A 19,270-nucleotide genomic window follows, 5' to 3' on the forward strand; every position below is an offset into this window, starting at 1 on the left:
GGTTAGATGAAATAGTACATGTGGAATACTTTGCATAATGCCTCGTCTGTAATACGTCTTCCATTCGGGTTCTCCAGTGTTCTCTCCCGCGAACCCACAGCAGCCACAGTCATGTGTCGTCAACACCTAGACAGTGTACTTCTTGAGGGCAGGAATCAGCCCAAGCCCACACTGGGAGTGCAAGTGTTCACTGAAGTAGTGAACAAATAACTGTAATTATCATGTAACAGGAGCGTTTCTTTATGAAGTTTCATTGCCCATTTCCTCAAAAAGTTAAACAGAGCGGGGCACCTAGATGGCTCGGTCAGTTGAATATCCAACTCTTGATTTCAGCTCAGGTCAGGATCCCGAGGTTGTGAGCCCCATGTCAGGCCCCATGCTCAGGGTGGAGCCTGCTTGAGATTCTGTCTCTGTCTCCCTCTCCTTCTCTCCCCTGCTTGCTCTCTCTCTCTCTCTCTACAATAAAATATTAAAAGAGTTAAACATAGAATTACCATATGAGCCAGCAATTCCACTCCTAGGAATACACCCCAGGGAATTGAAAGCAGAGACTTAGATACTTGCACGCCCAGGTTCATAGCAGTACTAGTCACAGTAGCCAAAAGGAAGAAACAGCCCAATTGCCCATCAATAGATGAACGGATTTTTTAAAATGGTAGATCCATAGGGTGGAATATTATTGAGTCATAAACAGGAGTAAAGTTCTGATTCACGTTACAACACGGGTAAACCTTGAAACCATCCTGCTGGGTGAAAGAAGCCAGACACAAAAAGTCACATAGTGTAGGATTCCATTTTTATGAAACATCCAAAGCAGACAAATCCACTAAAGCAGATTAGTGGTTTCCAGAGGCTGAGGGAGGGGAGATTGGAGGAGTGATTGCTTAAAGGGTTTTATCTTGGGGTGATGGAAATGTTTTGGAACTACGTAGAAGTGGTGCATTGTGCGTTTACTAAATTGCCACCACACTTTAAAAGGGTGTATTTCGGGCTGCCTGGGTGGCTCAGTCGGTTAAGCGCCCGACTTTCAGCTCAGGTCATGATCTCATGGTTTCTGAGTTCGAGCCCCACGTCGAGCTCTGTGCTGACAGCTCGGAGCCTGGAGCCTGCTTCGGATTCTGTGTCTCCCTCTGTCTCTGCTCCTTCCCCGCTCATGGTGTGTGTGTGTGTGTGTGTGTCAAAAATAAATAAACATTTAAAAAAGGGGGGTGTATTTCATGCTGTGTGAGGTACACCTCAGTTAACAAATGCATTGCCAGAAAAAGGTGCAAAGTCTCCTTGCTGAATCAGATACTACAGTAGCAATTCTGAAGGGCAAATACTTTGGTGCCTACTCTGTGTACAAATGAGTTTAAACCATGAAGATTTCAGCAGTCATTTAGTGAACAGAGGTATGTTTCCTATACTGGGCAAGCTTAGAAGCTGCTTGTAAACTAGCAAACGCAGCTCAGAATCTCCACAGAGCTCAGACTGAAGGAGCCAAGCCTTCCAAAGACTTACTTGAACCCTGGTTCTGAATGTTCCTCCAGCCTTTTTTTTAATATATCCCTCAGCTTATAACTTTTCGGTGCGATAGCATTTTCCTCCTAAGAGCATTCATGCAGCCCATAAACATTGAGCACCTACGTTCACCAAGGACTGTTCTAGGTGCTGTTTTGTGACAAAGGCAAAGTCCCTATCCTGATGGGTTTTACTGTCTAGTAACTGAACACACGGGTGTACCTCGCGTCATTGGGCTTCACTTTACTGCACTTCTCAGGTATCGTGTTTTTTACAAATTGAAGGTTTGAGGAGTCCCCCCTCCCCATGGAACAAGTCTATTGGTACCATTTTTCCAACAGCATTTGCTCACTTCGTGTCTCTGTGTCACATTTTGATAGTTCTCGCAGTATTTCAAACTTTTCCATTATGATTACATCTGTTATGGTGATCTGTGATCAGTGATTATGAGCCACTGAAAGCTCAGGTGACGATTAGCATTTTTTTTTTGCTATAAAGTATTTTTTTACTTAAGGTTTGCACATTTTTTAATTTTACTTGATTGGTTGGCTTGTAAAAATATTTTTAATGCTTATTTATTTTTGAGAGAGAGAGAGTGTTAGCGGGGGAAGGACAGAGAGAGAAGGAGACACAGAATCCAAAGCAGGCTCCAGGCTCCAGACTCTGAGCCATCAGCCCAGACTCTGACATGGGGCTCAAACCCACGGACTGCAAGATCATGACCTGAGCCGAAGTTGGCTTAACCGACTGAGCCACCCAGGTGCCCTCAAAGTTTTTATTTTAATCCCAGTTAGTTAACATACAGTGTTATATTGATTTTAGGTGTACACGACAGTGATTCAACAATTCCATACTTCACCCGGTGGTCATGGGTTACATGGGTGATGGGGATTAAGGACGGCACTTGTGATGAGCACTGGGTGACGTAAAGCTCGTACATTTTTTAGACACACTATTGCACACTTCATAGACTACAGTACAGTGTAAACAAAAGTTTTATATGTACTGGGAAACCAAAAATATTATTTGAATAGCTTTACCATGATACTCACTTTACTACTGTGGTCTGGAACCGAACCTGCGAACCCACAAATGCCCTGGGACTCTTGTTAAAATGCAGATTTGGACTCAGAACCTCAAGAGTCTGCATTCCAAACAGACTTCCGGGTGATGCTGACGCTGCTGGTCCAAGGACCACACTTTTTTTTTTTTTTTTAATGTTTATTTATTTCTAGGAGACAGAGAGAGAGAGACAGCGTGAGCAGGGGAGGGTCAGAGAGGGAGTCACAGACTGAAACAGGCTCCAGGCTCTGAGCTGGCAGTCAGCACAGAGCCTGACGCGGGGCTCGAACCCACGAACCGTGAGATCATGACCTAAGCGAAAGTCGGACGCTTAACCAACTAAGCCACCCAGGCACCCCCCAAGGACCACACTTTTAAGTGCAAGGACGCGATGTGCATAAAAATAGCCTTTCAAGTCCACCTATGTTACAATTTTATTACACCTATATTTATAAAATTTCACCTCAGCCTTTCATTCTTTTCACCTTCTGGCTCATCTCTTTGCTTTATAGACAAATTTCTTGATTTAAAAAGGCCAGTTAGGGGCGCCTGGGTGGCTTAGTCAGTTAAGCGTCCGACTTTCACTTAGGTCATGATCTCACAGTTCGTGGGTTCGAGCCCCGCGTCGGGCTCTGTGCTGATAGCCAGCTCAGAGCCTGGAGCCTATTTCAGAGTCTGTGACTCCCTCTCTCTCTGACTCTCCCCTGCTCACGCTGTCTCTCTCTCTCTCCTAGAAATAAATAAAAATATTTAAAAAAATAAAAATAAAATAAAAGGGCCAGTTAGAATGTCTTGTCTTCTCTTCTTCTTCTTCTTCCACAAGGAAAGAAACTGCTAGAAGACATATTCCCATAAGGCTTTTTTTTTTAAAGCATATTTATTTATTTGGAGGGGGGAGAGGCAGAGAGACAGAATCCCAAACAGGCCCCTCACTGCAGAGCCTGATGGGGGCCGTGAACCCACAAACTTTGAGATCACGACCCGCGTGGAAGCGGAAAGTGTAACCGACTGGGCCACCCAGGTGCCCCTAGAATGTCTTTTGAGCTATAACAACTCCACCTTTTCTCAGCTTTGGCACCACTGACATCTGAGCCTGGGTTGTTCCTTACCGCAGTGTGGGAGGGGCTGTCCTGTGCATTCTAGAGTGCTGAGCAGCACCCCTGGCCCCACCCACTAGACACCAGTAGCATCCCTCAGTGGCAACGATCCAGATGTCTCTAGATGTCACCAAATGTCACTGGAAGTTCAAAGTCGCCCTACTGGAGAACCACTGTACTATTCCTAGGAAGCCTATCGCTTCCCTGTTGGTAAAAGACATTCAAGTAACTACCCTCATCTGGTGTTTACCAGGCACAGACATTGTTCTTCAAAGGTAGCATCTCTTATTCATTTAATCTTCCCCAAAACTCTATGGGGTCCTTTTACTGTCCTCAGCCTTAGGGGGGAAACCAAGGCACAGAGCAATCGAGTTATTTTCCCAAGTTCATGCAGCTGGTCAGTGGCAGAGACAGGATTCCAACCCAGTCCTCTGGCTGAAGATCCTGATTTCTCGTGCCTTCCACCTCCTCTCGGGGTGTGAGACCTATCAGATTGGATTTCTTTCTTATCCTTTGTGTCTTCAAAGCTGCAACATGTTGTTGAGAAATTCGAGTCATTTCTCACTAATGACACTGCGTGGGAAACGGGAGAGAAGAGAAAAGTCGCGACCTGGGCCACAACTGTGCTCCAGACTATAGAATCGAGTGCTCTAGAAACTGCCTTGAAAGCCCCAGACCAAGAAAGCCAGAAAATTCACAACAGTACTGTGGGTAAGAACGATCTGGCCTGATATGCACAGGGGATATTATGAGCTGGAGTCTGGGTTACACAATTAGAAAAATAAATAAACACACTGCATGAGTCCATTTATATAGAATTCTAGAAAATACAATCTAATCTATAGTGACAGGAGAGGGGGGAGAGAGGAGTAAAAGAGCATGAGACAATTTAAGGAGATTGTTGGGGATGGGACACATGTTCAGTACCTCAGTTGTGGTGTTAGTATCACAGGTATATGCCATGTACACACACAGGCATATACACACTCTGTAAAACTAGTCAGACTGTACACTTATTTTTTCATAAATTTTTTTTACATTTATTTATTTTTGAGACACCAAGTGAGGCAGAGTGTGAGCAGCGGAGGGGCATAGAGAGATGGAGACACAAAATCCGAAGCAGGCTCCAGCCTCTGAGCTGTCAGCACAGAGCCCGATGTGGGGCTTGAACCCACAAACTGTGAGATCATGACCTGAGCCGAAGTCAGACACTTAACCAACTGAGCCACCCAGGTGCCCCAATTGTACACTGTTTTATACGCAGTTTATTGTACATTAATCACACCTCCAAAGAGCTGTTAAAGAAAAAGAAAAGTAAAAAAAAGAAAACAAAAGAGAAAAGAAAAGAAAAGATGGTCAGTTGTTTCCAATCCTGAGTCTAGGATTTTGGCTTAAAGTAGTGTTTTTTCTTTAAGTTTGTTTATTTATTTTGAGAGAGAGAACACGCACATGCACGAGCAGCGGAGGGGCAGAGAAAAAGGTAGAGAGAGAGAATCCCAAGCAGGCCCCACGCTAACAGTGTGGAGCCCAACGTGGGGCTCGAACTCACGAACCTGTGAGATCATGACCTGAGCCAGAACCAAAAGTCAGACAGTTAGCCTACTGAGCCACCTAGGCACCCTTAAGATTTTATTTTTAAGTATTCCCTATGCCCAATGTGGAATTCGGACTGAGTCTCAGATCATGAGTCACATGCTCCCCTGACTGAGCCAGCCAGGCACCCCAAAAAGTAGCGTGATTTTAATGCAATGTCTAATACCTACTGGCACATGTCACAGTCATGATTTGTATGGCATCCCAGAAGGAACGGCCTAGTACATATTTTTAAAATAAAAATGCTTTTATCACACTTGTCATCCATATGTATAATATAACCAGGTGAGGAGATGATATTGTTAAATAGCTTGACTTTAGTAATCATTTCACTATTTTAAAAAGTGGTTTATCTATACCATGGAATACTACATGGCAATGAGAAAGAATGACATCTGGCCATGTGTAGCAACATGGATGGACCTTGAGGGTGTTATGCTGAGCGAAATAAGTAAGGCAGAGAAGGACAGATACCATATGTTTGCACGTATAGGAGGATTAAGAGGAACTTAACAGAGGACCATGGGGGAGAAGAAGAGGAAAAATAGTGGGGGAGAGGGAGGGAGGCAAACCATGAGAGACTCTTGAATGCCGAGAACAAACTTGAGGGCTGACGGGGGGAGGGGGAGGGGAAGGGGGGTGATGGGCATGGAGGAGGACACTTGTGGGGATGAGCACTGGGTGTTGTAAGGAAACCAACTTGACAATAAACTATTTAAAAAAACACAAAGGTAAATAAAATACCATAGCAAAACCAAGTATTAAATTAAAAAAAAAAGAAAAACACATAAACAAAACTAAATTTAGACTAGCCAAATCTGCCCACAGCCCAGTCTTCCAATCCCATAGCCACATAGGTACATGTTTGATGAAGGAACGTATTTGCTGGGTATGCGATATTGTACATACAGTTTTCACTTATGACATCACCAATATATTTCCATATAAATTGTATACAGCATCATTACTTACATTACTGTCTTCAATGGTTTGCCAAATTGCATTACATATAATTTATTTGTACTATATTTATTTCCCTATTCTGGGAAATGTAGTTTGTTGCCAAATACCCTCAGAAAAAGACCATTGAAAATTTGACTGTGTACATTTGTTTGATATATTCTTAGGATAAATTGATAGAGGAAGAATCATTAGGTCAAGGAGAAAAGAAGCACTTTATAGACTTTGTTACATATAACCATATTGGCATCCAGAAATGCTGTTTGCTGTGTTTTTTATTATTTTTTTAATGTTTATTTACTTTTGAGAAAGAGAGAGAGAGAATGTGAGCAGGCAAGGAGCAGAGAGAGGGAGACACAGAATCCAAAGCAGGCTCCAGGCTCTGAGCTGTCAGCACAGAGCCCAGTGCGGGGCTCAAACTCATGAACTGCGAGATCATGACCTGAGCCCAAGTAGGATACTTAACTGACTGAGCCACCCAGGCACCCCCATTTGCTGTGTTTTTATTCACCTCAGGGATATCAAAGAATTTGTGTATGCCTACCTAAAGATTTTATTTTACCAATTTTCATGATGAGATAGTTTATGTTCCATAATAATAATAATAATAATAATTTTTAATATAAAATAAAATCCAATGTCTTACCTTCTTGGGAAACAGAAATCGGGATTCATTTATTAATTTATTTGTTCATTCATTCACTCACTCATTCATTTCATTCAAAATTAAACCGTTTTTCAGATTACAAGTAGCTCTCACCTTTCCTGATCTGGCCAGGTCCTAACTGATGGGAAACAAGTGTCCTCACCTCAGTGGGCTTCATTCCCCTCATCTGTGAGTGGGGATAATACCATGAATGGGGAGATACAGGAAGAACCTGACTGTACCCATCACCCAGCTTCAACAGTTTCCAACCCACAACCAGCCTCCAACCATCTGCTACTGGTTAAGTTAAATATTTCCACGAGCTATTTTCATTGGAAGCCTGGCTCCCCATGATAGAGATAAGCCATCAATTATTGAATCAGTTCCTCCTTGTTGAACATTTAGATCATTTCCTATTTTCCACATGATCACCTATGCTGCTGTGAACTTTCTCATCACTAAATCTGCCCTCCCATCCATGTTGTTTTCTGAGAATAAAATTCCTAGGAACAGAATTGTTGCTTCAAAGATGATTGCTAGAGAGTGTTAATTAAGAACTTATATTTCAGGGGGCGCCTGGGTGGCTCAGTCAGTTAAGCGTCCCACTTTGGCTCAGGTCATGATCTTACAGATTGTAAGTTCAAGCCCCCATGAGCCTGCTTCAAATTCTGTGTCTCCCTCTCTTTCTCTGCCCCTCCCCTGCTCATGTTCTGTCTCTCCCTCTCTCCCTCTCTCTCTCTCAGAAATAAACATTAAAAAAAACAACAACAACCTTGTATTTCAGGAGTTAAGGAGTTAACTTCTTAACTTCAGTTTCCTCCTTTGGATAATGTCCCTCATGGGGTTATATGACAATGTACAGTGCCTGGAACATTCTAGACATTCAGTAAATGTGACCTATTCATGTTGCTGTTCACATTTTTAAAGCTTATAATAATGATAAACCTGCCTGTTATTTTTCTCACCAGCTATTGAAACCCTAGTTGTTACAAACAATTGCTCTGAAGGAGGAAAGGTCTTCAGCCTGAACACCTACATGAACTCAATGGACATCCATTGCAATGACGTCGTGCAGGAAAACATGCCAGGTACGTGGAATGGCTGCGGTCAAAACCTCTAGGACACACAGATCAGCATTATTGTGTGAGTCCTTTGGAGATTTGCCAATAAGCTCTTTCCTAATTGGTTTGTTACCCTAAGACTGTGTCATTTGAGCCTTTTCCTTTAAAAACAAACAAACAAACAACTTCCCAAAGTGGAGGCTTTCTATTCCTCAGCACGGAAGACATCTCTCTACAATTTGGAAGCTTTTCTGTCCAGGTCTCAGACAGGGTAGGAAGCATCAGGAGGTGAATTAGTCATGATTCTCCAGAGAAAGAGAATCGGTAGGATGTACATGTGGGGAGAGAGAGAAACAGAGATTTTTAAGAAATAGGCTCATATGATTATGGAGGGTAGCAAGTCTAAAATCTAGACAGCAGGCTGGAGACCCAGGGAAGAGTTAATGTGGTCGCTGTAGACCAAAACAGTCTAGAGACAGAATACATTTTTGTTGGGGAGAAGTCATTCTTTTTCGTAAGGCCTTTAGTTGATTGGATGATAGGGGGTAATCTACTTTACTCAAAGTCTACTGACTTAAATGTTATCATCCTCTAAAATATACCCTTATAGCAACACCCAGACTCACATTTGGACCCAATATCTAGGTAGCATGGCCTACCCACATGGACACAAGATTAACCATCCCATACAAGAGTGCTGATGCATAGGGGCACACGTACTCCAATGTTCATAGCAGCACTCTCAACAATAGCCAAAACAGGGAAAGAGCCTAAGTGTCCATCAACGGACAAAAGGATCAAGAAGATGTGGTTTATCTATACCATGGAATACTACATGGCAATGAAAAAGAATGAAATCTGGCCATGTGTAGCAGCATGGATGGAACTAGAGGGTGTTATGCTGAACGAAATAAGTCAGGCAGAGAAGGACAGATACCATATGTTTGCACATATAGGTAGATTAGGAGGAACTTAATGGAGGACCGTGGGGGAGAAGGAGGGGAAAAATAGTTGGGGTCAGGGAGGGAGGCAAACCATAAGAGACTCTTGAATGCTGAGAACAAACCGAGGGTGGATGGGGGTGGGGGAGAAGGGAAGGGGGGTGATGGGCATGGGGGAGGGCCGGTCGGGATGAACACTGGGTGTTATATGGAAACCAGCTTGACAATAAACTATTTAAGAAAATAAATAAATAAATAACCATCCCAGTAGGGGAGAGAAGAAATGAGAGAGACAAGAGAGGGCAGCCAATACTGGTATTATTACACTAGTGAGCAGATTACTACAGGTGGTAACTGTGACCCACCCTACTGAGCTCTCCCATTCAAGGAGAAAGAGCTGTTCTGATCCATCTCAGGCTGAGGGTCCTTCTAGGAGGATTGACTCCCAGGCCTTTCCATTCTGCCCTGTGTACAAATCAAATGCATTCCCTACAGGGAATGCCCCCAGGCAGAGAGTTACAGTTGCTTACAATAGAACCCAGCAGTATAGAAGAAACCTGGGGCGCCCGGGTGGCTCAGTGAGTTAAGCATCTGACTCTTGATTCAGCTCAGGTCATGATCCCAGGGTCATGGGATTGAGCCCTGGATCAGGCTCTATGCTAAGTGTGGAGCCTGCTTGGGATTCTCTCCTTCCCTCTCTCTCTGCCCCCTCCCCTGCTCATGCTCACTCTCGCTCTCTCTCTCTCAAAATAAATAAACCATAAAAAAAAAAAAAAAGAAACCCAAGAGTGCCAAGGGAATAGTCAAGGCACCTACAACATCTACTACACCCTGTGTACAAAGGAATAGATTGTTAAACTATTAAGTGTCCCAGTGTTGCCAGACTTTGTGGTTTTTCAAGAGAAACCAAAAATCAGGTCGGTTGCATGAATACCTTCCATTTTTTTTAATGTTTATTTTTTGAGACAGGCAGAGCACGAGCAGGGGAGGGGCAGAGAGAGGGGGAGACCCAGAATCCAAAGCAGGTTCTGGGCTCCGAGCTATCAGCACAGAACCTGATGCGGAGCCCAAACTCACAACCCATGAGATCATGACCTGAGCGCGAGTCAGATGCTTAACCAGCTGAGCCACCCAGGCGCCCCGACTACCTTCAATTTTCAAATTTGGTCTGACAATAGCTGCTATATCTTTATAACTAGTGTAACATGATAAACAGAGTCTTAAAATCCAATCCTGGGGCGCCTGGGTGGCTTAGTCGGTTAAGTGTCCGACTTTCGCTCAGGTCATGATCTCGCGGTTTGTGGGTTCGGGCCCCGCGTCGGGCTCTGTGCTGACTGCCAGCTCAGAGCCTGGAGCCTGTTTCAGTCTGTGACTCCCTCTCTCTGACCCTCCCCTGCTCACGCTGTCTCTCTCTCTGTCTCCTAGAAATAAATAAAACATTTTTTAAAAAATCCAATCCTGTAAATGTGGGCGCAGCTGGCCTGTGCTATCAGTAAAAGTCCCAAAGCAAAGAGAACAAAACATGGACAGCGAACCACATGCCGAACTGAGGAAGTGAGGCAATTCGTTCCTATTACTCCTCTCCTCCCCCAAGAAGATAAGGACTTGAATCTGCCCCGTTTGAGAACGGGGCAGGCGGGGGATGGAAGCCAACCTCCAACCACGTAATCCACACCGGCGTTGTCACCAGGTTCTCCTGAAACTCAGGATTTGTGGAGGGTGTGCAAGACTCACAGTGCAGGCCAAACAAACACATGCCCGGGACTCTTTACCCTCCCCCAACGACGCCCCGTAGTCTCACCTCTGAACATTTGCATGGGCTGTTCCTCTGCCAGGAATCCCAACCACCACTCCACTGGGTGAACTGTTCCTCTTCAACGCAGCTCAGCCCTCACCTCCTCCGTGAGGCCTCCCAGGACTGCCCGCTTCCAGCACGGCACCAAAGTCCCACCCTCCCTCCTCTACGTTCCCCCAGCATCTCGAACCTACCTTATCCTGGCATCTGACACGTTGTGTTCTGTCTTGATTGACGTCTTTGTGCTGGTATCCCCACAAGGACCGGAACCATGAAGGACTTCTCCCTACCGTCACCATTAGGGGCACATTACCTGGAGGACAGTGACAAATGTTCCCTGAATTAAATCCACAGTTAGGGCGATGCCTCAACGTTCGCAACGACAGAAATGAGCCCATTGACAGATGTGTGACAAGCTCATAGAGGGCTGTGTCTCTGTCCCTCAGGCTCTGTCTAGCGCAGGATCCTTGTCTGTCATGCGGGCCATCCTGCGCCCACTAGGCGTCAGTAGCAAACACCCAGGCAACAACCAAAAATGCCTCCAGACATTGCCCAGTGTCCCCAGAGGGGACGGAATTGCGACCCCTCCCCCCCAACTGAGACATGCTCATCTAGGCGACCTTATAAATGACCTTCAAAGAGCAACAACTTTAAGATTCAAAGGAGATGTTATCCAATCACCGGGAGACACCCATCGGTGGTGACCCGGGACGGTCCCAGGCAATTCGAGACAATCACATGACCCCACCCCCCTGTAAAACATCTCAGAGAGCAAACCCAGGCCACAGAGGCTGACCTTGGAAAAGTAAAGCCACCCTTCTCTTTTCTGCTCGTGATTTTGCCCGTAACCAGAATACCCCTGCCTAAAAATAAGCTATTTCTAAGCATCAGAGCAGGTGAACACATCACCTGCCTGTCTTTTCCAGCCCACCTACCACTGTTTCATTCTGACAAATGGAAACACTCATGAACTCAGAGAAATAGAAGTGAATTGTTTCCGATCCCTCAGGCCAGACCAGAGAAGCCTGAGTCGAGAAGCCTATGAGGAATTTATTCTAACAAGATTTTTTTTTTTTTAACTGCAGAGCTGGTAAGAAAGGCAAAGCTGGGCTTTTAATCCAGGAACCTATTAACCTAAAAGATAAATATGTTTTCTCCTTTTATATAAACAAGAGAAAGTTATTTTCTCGCAACCCTGGAGGCCCAGACACAGGCAGGTGGGTTTCTTCTGGAGCCTTCCTCCTCAGCAGATGGCCAAATTCTCCCTGTGTCTTCACCTGATCTTTTCTCTGTGAGTGTGCATCCCCGGTCTCTCTTTCCGTGTCCAGATTTCTTCTTTATTCTTCAGTGCGGCTCAGCTCTCACCCCCTCCGTGATGCCTCCCAGGACTGCCTGTTTCCATCACAGCACTGAAGTCAGGCGCTCCCTCCTCGGGCCCTGTCTTCAAACAATCACATTCTGAAGGACATCAACTTAATAAACTATGAGGGGGGACACAGTATGGCCCATACCAGTGTCCTATTGACATATGTCATGTGCAAGTCCTTCTACTATATAATAAAGTTATAAATACATGATACGAATATGTCCTGAATATGTCATTTTTGATATATGACTATATCGTGTGCATAGATATTTTTAGCCTATTAATAAAGTATGTTAAATTATGCCATTCCTTTGCTTAACATCCTTCAGTGCCTTTCCACTAACTTCAAATAAAAACCTTTTTTTAAGGTTTTTTATTTCTGAGAGAGAGAGACAGAGAGACGGTGTGAGCAGGGAAGGGGCAGAGAGAGAGGTAGACACAGAATCCCAAGCAGGCTCTAGGCTCTGAGCTGTCAGCACAGAGCCTGACACAGGGCTCAAACCCATGAACTGTAAGATCATGACCTGAGCCACAGTTGGTCGCTCAGCTGACTGAGCCCCCCCAGGCGCCCCTATTATGAGTTCTGTCTACACTATTTCTAGATCTGGTTTACATACATAATATATGGAAGGAGATGATTACATTCATCCATAGAAAGAAATAGACATACGTGTAACCCAACTGTTAACGAATTTCCTTAAGTCCAGTCTCAACATTATTCTTCATCCAAAGGGAATGCAAAACCAATTCTAAAAGTCTTGAAAAATAAGTCAGTCTTTCCAGAAGTCTCCAGGAGGCAGCGGAGGAAGTGGATAGCATCACATAAGACCTACCTAACTTGCTGAGTTTCCTTTTTGAGGACTGACCCACCTCTCTCCACTCCTCCTCCCTTAAAATCCCATCAGCCTCCTCTTTGCCCTCACCCCAACTTTTATATCATTTTCTCCGAAGGCCGGAAGTGTCCTTTCTTATCCAAATCAGCTTAACCTCTCTTGATCCATCCAGTTCTTCCCCCAAGTTTCCCCCTATTCGGTACAAAAAAAGGGTCCAGGGCCAAAACCACAAAGTCTGTCTCAGAAAGGAAAAAGGGAGAGACAGTGAGAATCTCTATTTCATCTGCCCCTCGTGTACGTGACTGTGCGTGCACACATATACACGTGTGCACGCATAGTAGGTGTGGGGAAGGGACTGAGGCATTTTTTTAAGACTCTCATTTTTCTGTTTTTCAGGTCCCACTGCAATTGCCTTTATTTCATACTCTTCTCTTGGAAACATCATAAATGCAACATTTTTTGAAGAGGCAAAGGACAAAGACCGAGTTTACCTGAACTCTCAGGTAGTGAGTGCCGCCATCGGGCCTGAAAGGAATACATCTCTCTCCAAGTCTGTGATTCTGAATTTTCAGCACGTGAAGGTGGGTCAGAGCTGCGCTTTGAGCGTTCTTAGGTTGGACATGGACCCAACAATGTGCGTTTCCTCTCCAGTCTGTGCTTCTGGAACGTGCTGTTGAATACTGTGACCAGGGGCCTCAAGTAGCTATGGAGCCCTTGAAATGTGGTGGGCTCAAATTGAGACTTTGAAGATGTAGTGTTTCTAGATTTACACTCAGTATTTCCAGATTTTGAACCATCATAAGAAAAACACCATGCAGAGTAACTCATGAATAATTTTTAAGGGGCTCCTGGCTGATTCAGTCCGTGGAGCATGTGCCTCTTGATCTCGGGGTTGTGAGTTTGAACCCCACATTCAGGGTAGAGATGACCTGAGCCATGAGATGAGCCTGATACAGGGCTTGAGCCCACAAACTGCGAGATCATGACCTGAGCCGAAGTCAGACACTTAACCGACTGAGCCACCCAGGAGCCTCTCTCTGCCCAAAGTTTTGTTTATTTTTTTAAATATTTATTTATTTTTGAGAGAAAGAGAGAGAGAGAGAGAGACAGAGTATGAATGGGAGAAGGGCAGAGAGAGGGGGAGACACAGAATCTGAAACACACTTCAGGCTCTGAGCTGGCAGCACAGAGCCTGACGCAGGACTCGAACCCATGGACCATGAGAACATGACCTGAGCCGAAGTCAGACACTTAACTGACTAAGCCACCCAGGCGCCCCTCTGCCCAAACTTTTAAAGGAAGCAGGATCCAGGGGCACCTGCTTAGTCAGTTAAGTATCTGACTCTTGAGCTCAGCTCAGGTCTTGATCTCGGGGTTGTGGGTTTAAGCCCTATATTAGGCTCCACACTGGGTGTTAAGTCTACTTAAAAAGGAAGTGGGGAGGGGCCCCTGGGTAGCTCAGTCGGTTAAGTGTCCGACTTCGGCTCAGGTCATGATCTCACAGTTCGTGGGTTCGAGCTCCACGTCGGGCTCTGTGCTGACAGCTCAGAGCCTGGAGCCTGTTTCAGATTCTGTGCCTCCCTCTCTCTCTGACCTTCCCCTGCTCATGCTGTCTGTCTCTCTCAGAAATTAAAAAAAAAATTAACAAAAACAAAAAGAAAGTAAGAGTTGAAAGAAATCTCACCATTTGCAACAACATGGATGGACCTTGAGGGCATTATACTAAGTAAAATAAGTCAGAGAAAGACAAATATTCTACGATCTCACTGATTCACAGAATCTTAAAAAGACGCTGAGCTCATAGACACACAGAGACTGTACTTTTGGTTACCAGGGGTGGGGAATGGGAGAAATACATGCAGGAAATCAAAGGTACAAACTTCCAGTTACCAGAAGAATAACTTCAGAGGACATAATATACATCATCGTGGCTCCAGTTAACCAAACTATGCTGCATATTTGAAAGCTGCTAAGAGAGTAGATTTTAAGTCCTCACTACGAAGTAAAAATTGCAACTACGTGAGACGGTGAATATTAACTTTACTTTGTAATGTATGCATAGATCAAATAATTATGTTGAATACCTTACGCTTACATAATTTCTATGTCAATTATGTCTCAAGAAAGCTGGAAAAATAAATAAAATTATTTTTTACTTTTAAAGAAAATCAGAACTGAGGGGCAGAAAGTGGGGATGTGCAGGTTTTCTCTATCTGAGGCACAAAATCTAAGTGTGGAAGTTTTTATATGTGGCATGGGGCAGCGGGAGTGGAGCAAGAAATCTGGAGATGGTCTAGTGGAAAGGAGATATGCCCCCCCCCCCAAACAGGAGAGCATGTGGCTCATTGCCTTGGCCCCATGAAGTGAGGCTCTGGAAACCCTTAGGACAAAAAGAAGAGGTTGAAGGCTGATTCCATTCTCTGTCTCCGGGAGACACTTCTTTCCTAAACTTCCCCTCTCATTGCATGAGTAATTATTGTTTTGTAAGGCACCAGGGACAGAATTGGTGTGAAGAAATCAGGAAAATTTGTCTTAGTGAGTGTTTAAGAGAAAACTCATGAGCCACAGATATTTTATTTTATTTATTTTATTTTAAAGTTTATATATTTATTCTGAGAGAAGGAGAAAGGGAGAAAGGGAGTTGGGTAGGGGCAGAGAGAGAGGGACAGAGAGAATCCCAAGCAGGCTCTGCATTGTCAGCATGGAGCCCAACGTGGGGCTCAAACTCACCAACTGCCAGATCATGACCCGAGATCAAGAGTCAAACATTTAACCAACTGAGCCATCCAGGCACCCCTATTTTATTTACTTCTTTTTTTTTTTTTGTCTGACTTCCCTGGTGGCAGATTTTTTTTTAATATTGACTTATTTTTGAGAGAGAGACAGAGACATAGAGTGCAAGCAAGGGAGGGGCAGAGAGAGAGGGAGACACAGAATCTGAAGCAGGCTCCAGGCTCCGAGCTGTCAGCACAGAGCCCGATGCGGGGCTTGAACCCACGAACCGTGAGATCATGACCTGAGCCGAAGTCAGACGCCCAACTGACTAAACCCAGGTGCTCCCCTGGTGGCAGGTAAAGCCCTGAAACCAATGACATCCTGTAAAATTCTGGCTCCCAGAGAGTCTGGATCGTGTTTCATGTTATGTGGACTCGCAATAGAGCTGGGACTACGGGAGCAGGTGTCCTGGCAGCCATCCTCTTCAGTTAAAATAAAAATCCCCGAGACATTGGAAAACAGTGTGGAGGTTCCTCAAAAAATTAACACTAGAACTCCCCTAGGACCCAGCAATAGCACTGCTAGGAATTTACCCAAGGGATACAGGAGTGCTGATGCACAGGGGCACATGAACCCCAATGATCATAGCAGCACTCTAAACAATAGCAAAAACATGGAAAGAGCCTAAGTGTCCATCAACGGACGAATGGATCAAGAAGATGTGGTTCATCTACACAATGGAATACTATATGGCAATGAGAAAGGATGAAATCTGGCCATGTGTAGCAACATGGATGGACCTTGAGGGTGTTATGCTGAGCGAAATAAGTCAGGCAGAGAAGGACAGATACCATATGTTTGCACGTATAGGAGGATTAGGAGGAACTTAACGGAGGACCGTGGGGGAGAAGAAGGTGGGAAATGGGGGGGAGAGGGAGGGAGGCAAACCATGAGAGACTCTTGAATGCTGAGAACAAACTGAGGGCTGACAGGGGTGAGGGGGAGGGGAAGGGGAATGATGGGCATGGAGGAGGGCACTTGTGGGGATGAGCACTGGGTGTTATATGGAAACCAACTTGACAATAAACTATTTTTTTATAAAAATCCCTGAGTCACTTCTGAGCCATGTGTCTATTCTCTTGGCCCCTGGTGTAGACTGACGCTACGTTGGGGGTTGTGCCCCCCAAGGAAGAACATCATGAGCCCCTTTTACTTTCAGATGAAGCTCAGTAGCGAAATGGCGGTCTGCGTCTACTGGAAAAGCACGAAGGAGGGCGGCCAGTGGTCCAGCGATGGCTGCTTCCTGGTCCAAGCAAACCAAAGTCACACCATATGCCGCTCCACCCACCTGTCCAGTTTTGCTGTCCTCATGGCCCTAACCAACCAGGTACAACGTGTGCCCCTAATTCCTCCAGCTAGACCTGTGGGGGCCCCTCAGCAGGGATGATAAATACGCTTTAAAAAATGGGAACAATAGGGGCGCCTGGGTGGCTCTGTCGGTTAAGTGTCCGACTTCAACCAAGTCGTGATCTTACGGTTGGTTCAATCCCCGCGTCGGGCTCTGTGCTGACAGCTCGGAGCCTGGAGCCTGCTTCACATTCTGTGTCTCCCCCTCTCTCTCTGCCCCTCCCCTGCTCATGCTCTGTCTCTCTCTCTCAAAAATAAATATTTTTTTAAAAAATTAATGGGAAAAATAAACTCAAGTGGTTGAAGTAAGCGATTGCAGCACAGAAAGGTCAGGGTGGCCTCTCCAAGAATTCAGTGTTTGAGCTGAAATCTGAATATTGAGTCTGTGGTGCTGTTATGTGGGCGAGCCTCAAAAACATCGCACTGAATGAAAGAGGTCAGACACAAAGGGCTGCCTGTTGTTATGATTCCACACCAAGAAGTGGGGGTAAGTGTTCTGTGGGCATAGGGATTTCATTAGGGGCTGGTGAGAATGTCTTGGTCCTAGACACAGGCAGTGGGTGCATAGCACTGAGAATGTGCCGAACACCACTGAATTGTATGCTTTAAATGGTTAATTTTATATTGTTTGGATCTTACCTCAATTTAGAAAAAAAAAAAAGGCTAGTAGGAAAAGTCCTCGGAAAAAAGCATCCCAGAAGAGCTGTGTGTATGTGTAAAGTTCCTGAAGAGACAGCAAACGTAGTGTCTTCCAGAAAGAAGCGTGGCTGAAGCAGAGTGAACGACGGACAAGTGGGAGATGATGATGGGAGCAGAGAAAATGTGTCAGACCCCCCAAGGCCATGGGCAGAATTTAGATTTCATTTGAGCTGCAGTGGGAAGGCAATGGAGGGTCTGCCTCAGAGATGCTGCGTATTATATCACTAGAACATTCCTCTGGCTCCCAGCTTGGCAATGGACGGTGACACAGCAATGGTGGGCTCGCAGAGAGAGGACAGTGGCCAGGATTTGGGCGGCAGAAGTAGAGGTGGTGAAAGAAAGTCAGACTGGACACATGTCCCCAAGGCAGGGGCAGAGGAGTCACCAATAACGTAGGCTGGGTGACAGTCCCCAGGAAGTCCTGATCCCAGCCCTCCTCTCAGAGATGGAGGTAGTACCTCCGGAATAACGCCTGGTGGGAATCTCTGACCTCTCCTACTTACAGACGGCAGAAGGCAAGGTAAAATATGTTTGAAAACATAAAAGATGTCTTTCATCCATCATGACATCTATGAGTTGGACAGAGTCCACTTACTTTCAGTTCTATATAGTATCCTCCTGCATGGCTGTTCTAGAACTGAGTTATCCATTCTAGTAGTTAATGCATCCCGAGGCTTTCCCCATTGGGGGCCATTAAAAGCAATGCTTCTCTGGGATGAGACATAAGAAATCCCATGTGGGATCCTCCACAGGGATGAGGAAGCAACATACTCCAGATGGTGAAGCCCCTGTAATAGTTTTCTGAGTGAAGGGGTGGAGCAGAATGTGGCCTCATCTATTCAAAGTTTAAAAACAGACACAACTTGGGGCTCCTGGGTGGCTCAGTCAGTTAAGCATCTGAATTCAGCTAAGGTCATGATCTCACGATGAGATCGAGCCCCACGTCGGGCTCTGTGCTGACAGCTCAGAGCCTGAAGCTTGTTTTGGATTCTGTGTCTCCTACTCTCTCTGCACCCCCTTCTCAAAAATAAATAAACATTTTTTAAAAGTTTTTAAACCAGACACAACTAGGGCACCTGGGTGGCTTAGTCCGTTCATCATCCAACTCTTGATTTTAGCTCCCATCATGATATTGTGGTTTGTGAGTTCAAGCCCCACATCAGGCTCTGCACTGGCAGTGCTTGGGAGTCTCTCTCTCTCTGTCCCCTCCACCTCCTCCTCTCCTGCTTGCACTCTCTCTCAATATAAATAAACTTCAAAAATCTAAAAACAGAGACACCTGGGTGGCTCAGTCAGTTGAGCATCTGACTTCAGCTCATGTCATGTCATGGTTTGTGGGTTCAAGCCTTGAGTCAGGCTCTGTGCTGACACCTTGCTCAGAGCCTGGAGCCTGCTTCAAATTCTGTCTCCTCTCTCTGCCCCTCACCCATTCATGCTCTGTCTCTCTGTCTCTCAATAATGAATAAATGTAACAAAAAATTTTTCTAAATAAAAAAATAGAAGCGTCTGGATGGCTTAGTTGGTTAAGTGTTTGACTTCAGCTCAGGTCATGATCTCACAGCTTTTGAGTTCAAGCCCCGCGTTGGGCTCTGTGC

General features: G+C 45.2%; 1 protein-coding gene across 2 annotated transcripts in view; it reads left to right on the plus strand.

Moving 5' to 3' along the window:
• ADGRE3 (adhesion G protein-coupled receptor E3) overlaps positions 1-19,270 on the plus strand; it is a 48,856-nt gene that overhangs the window by 19,161 nt on the left and 10,425 nt on the right. For both annotated transcript variants that reach the window (XM_039252353.1, XM_039252354.1), the window contains exons 6-9: positions 4,187-4,370; positions 7,827-7,946; positions 13,251-13,435; positions 16,789-16,956. In XM_039252353.1, coding sequence (XP_039108284.1) covers positions 4,187-4,370; positions 7,827-7,946; positions 13,251-13,435; positions 16,789-16,956 — 657 coding nt within the window. The remainder of the gene's footprint in view (positions 1-4,186; positions 4,371-7,826; positions 7,947-13,250; positions 13,436-16,788; positions 16,957-19,270) is intronic.

This window comes from Hyaena hyaena, unplaced genomic scaffold (assembly GCF_003009895.1).
Source record: "Hyaena hyaena isolate Hyena2069 unplaced genomic scaffold, ASM300989v1 scaffold_414, whole genome shotgun sequence".
NCBI classification, from domain to species: Eukaryota; Metazoa; Chordata; class Mammalia; order Carnivora; family Hyaenidae; genus Hyaena; species Hyaena hyaena.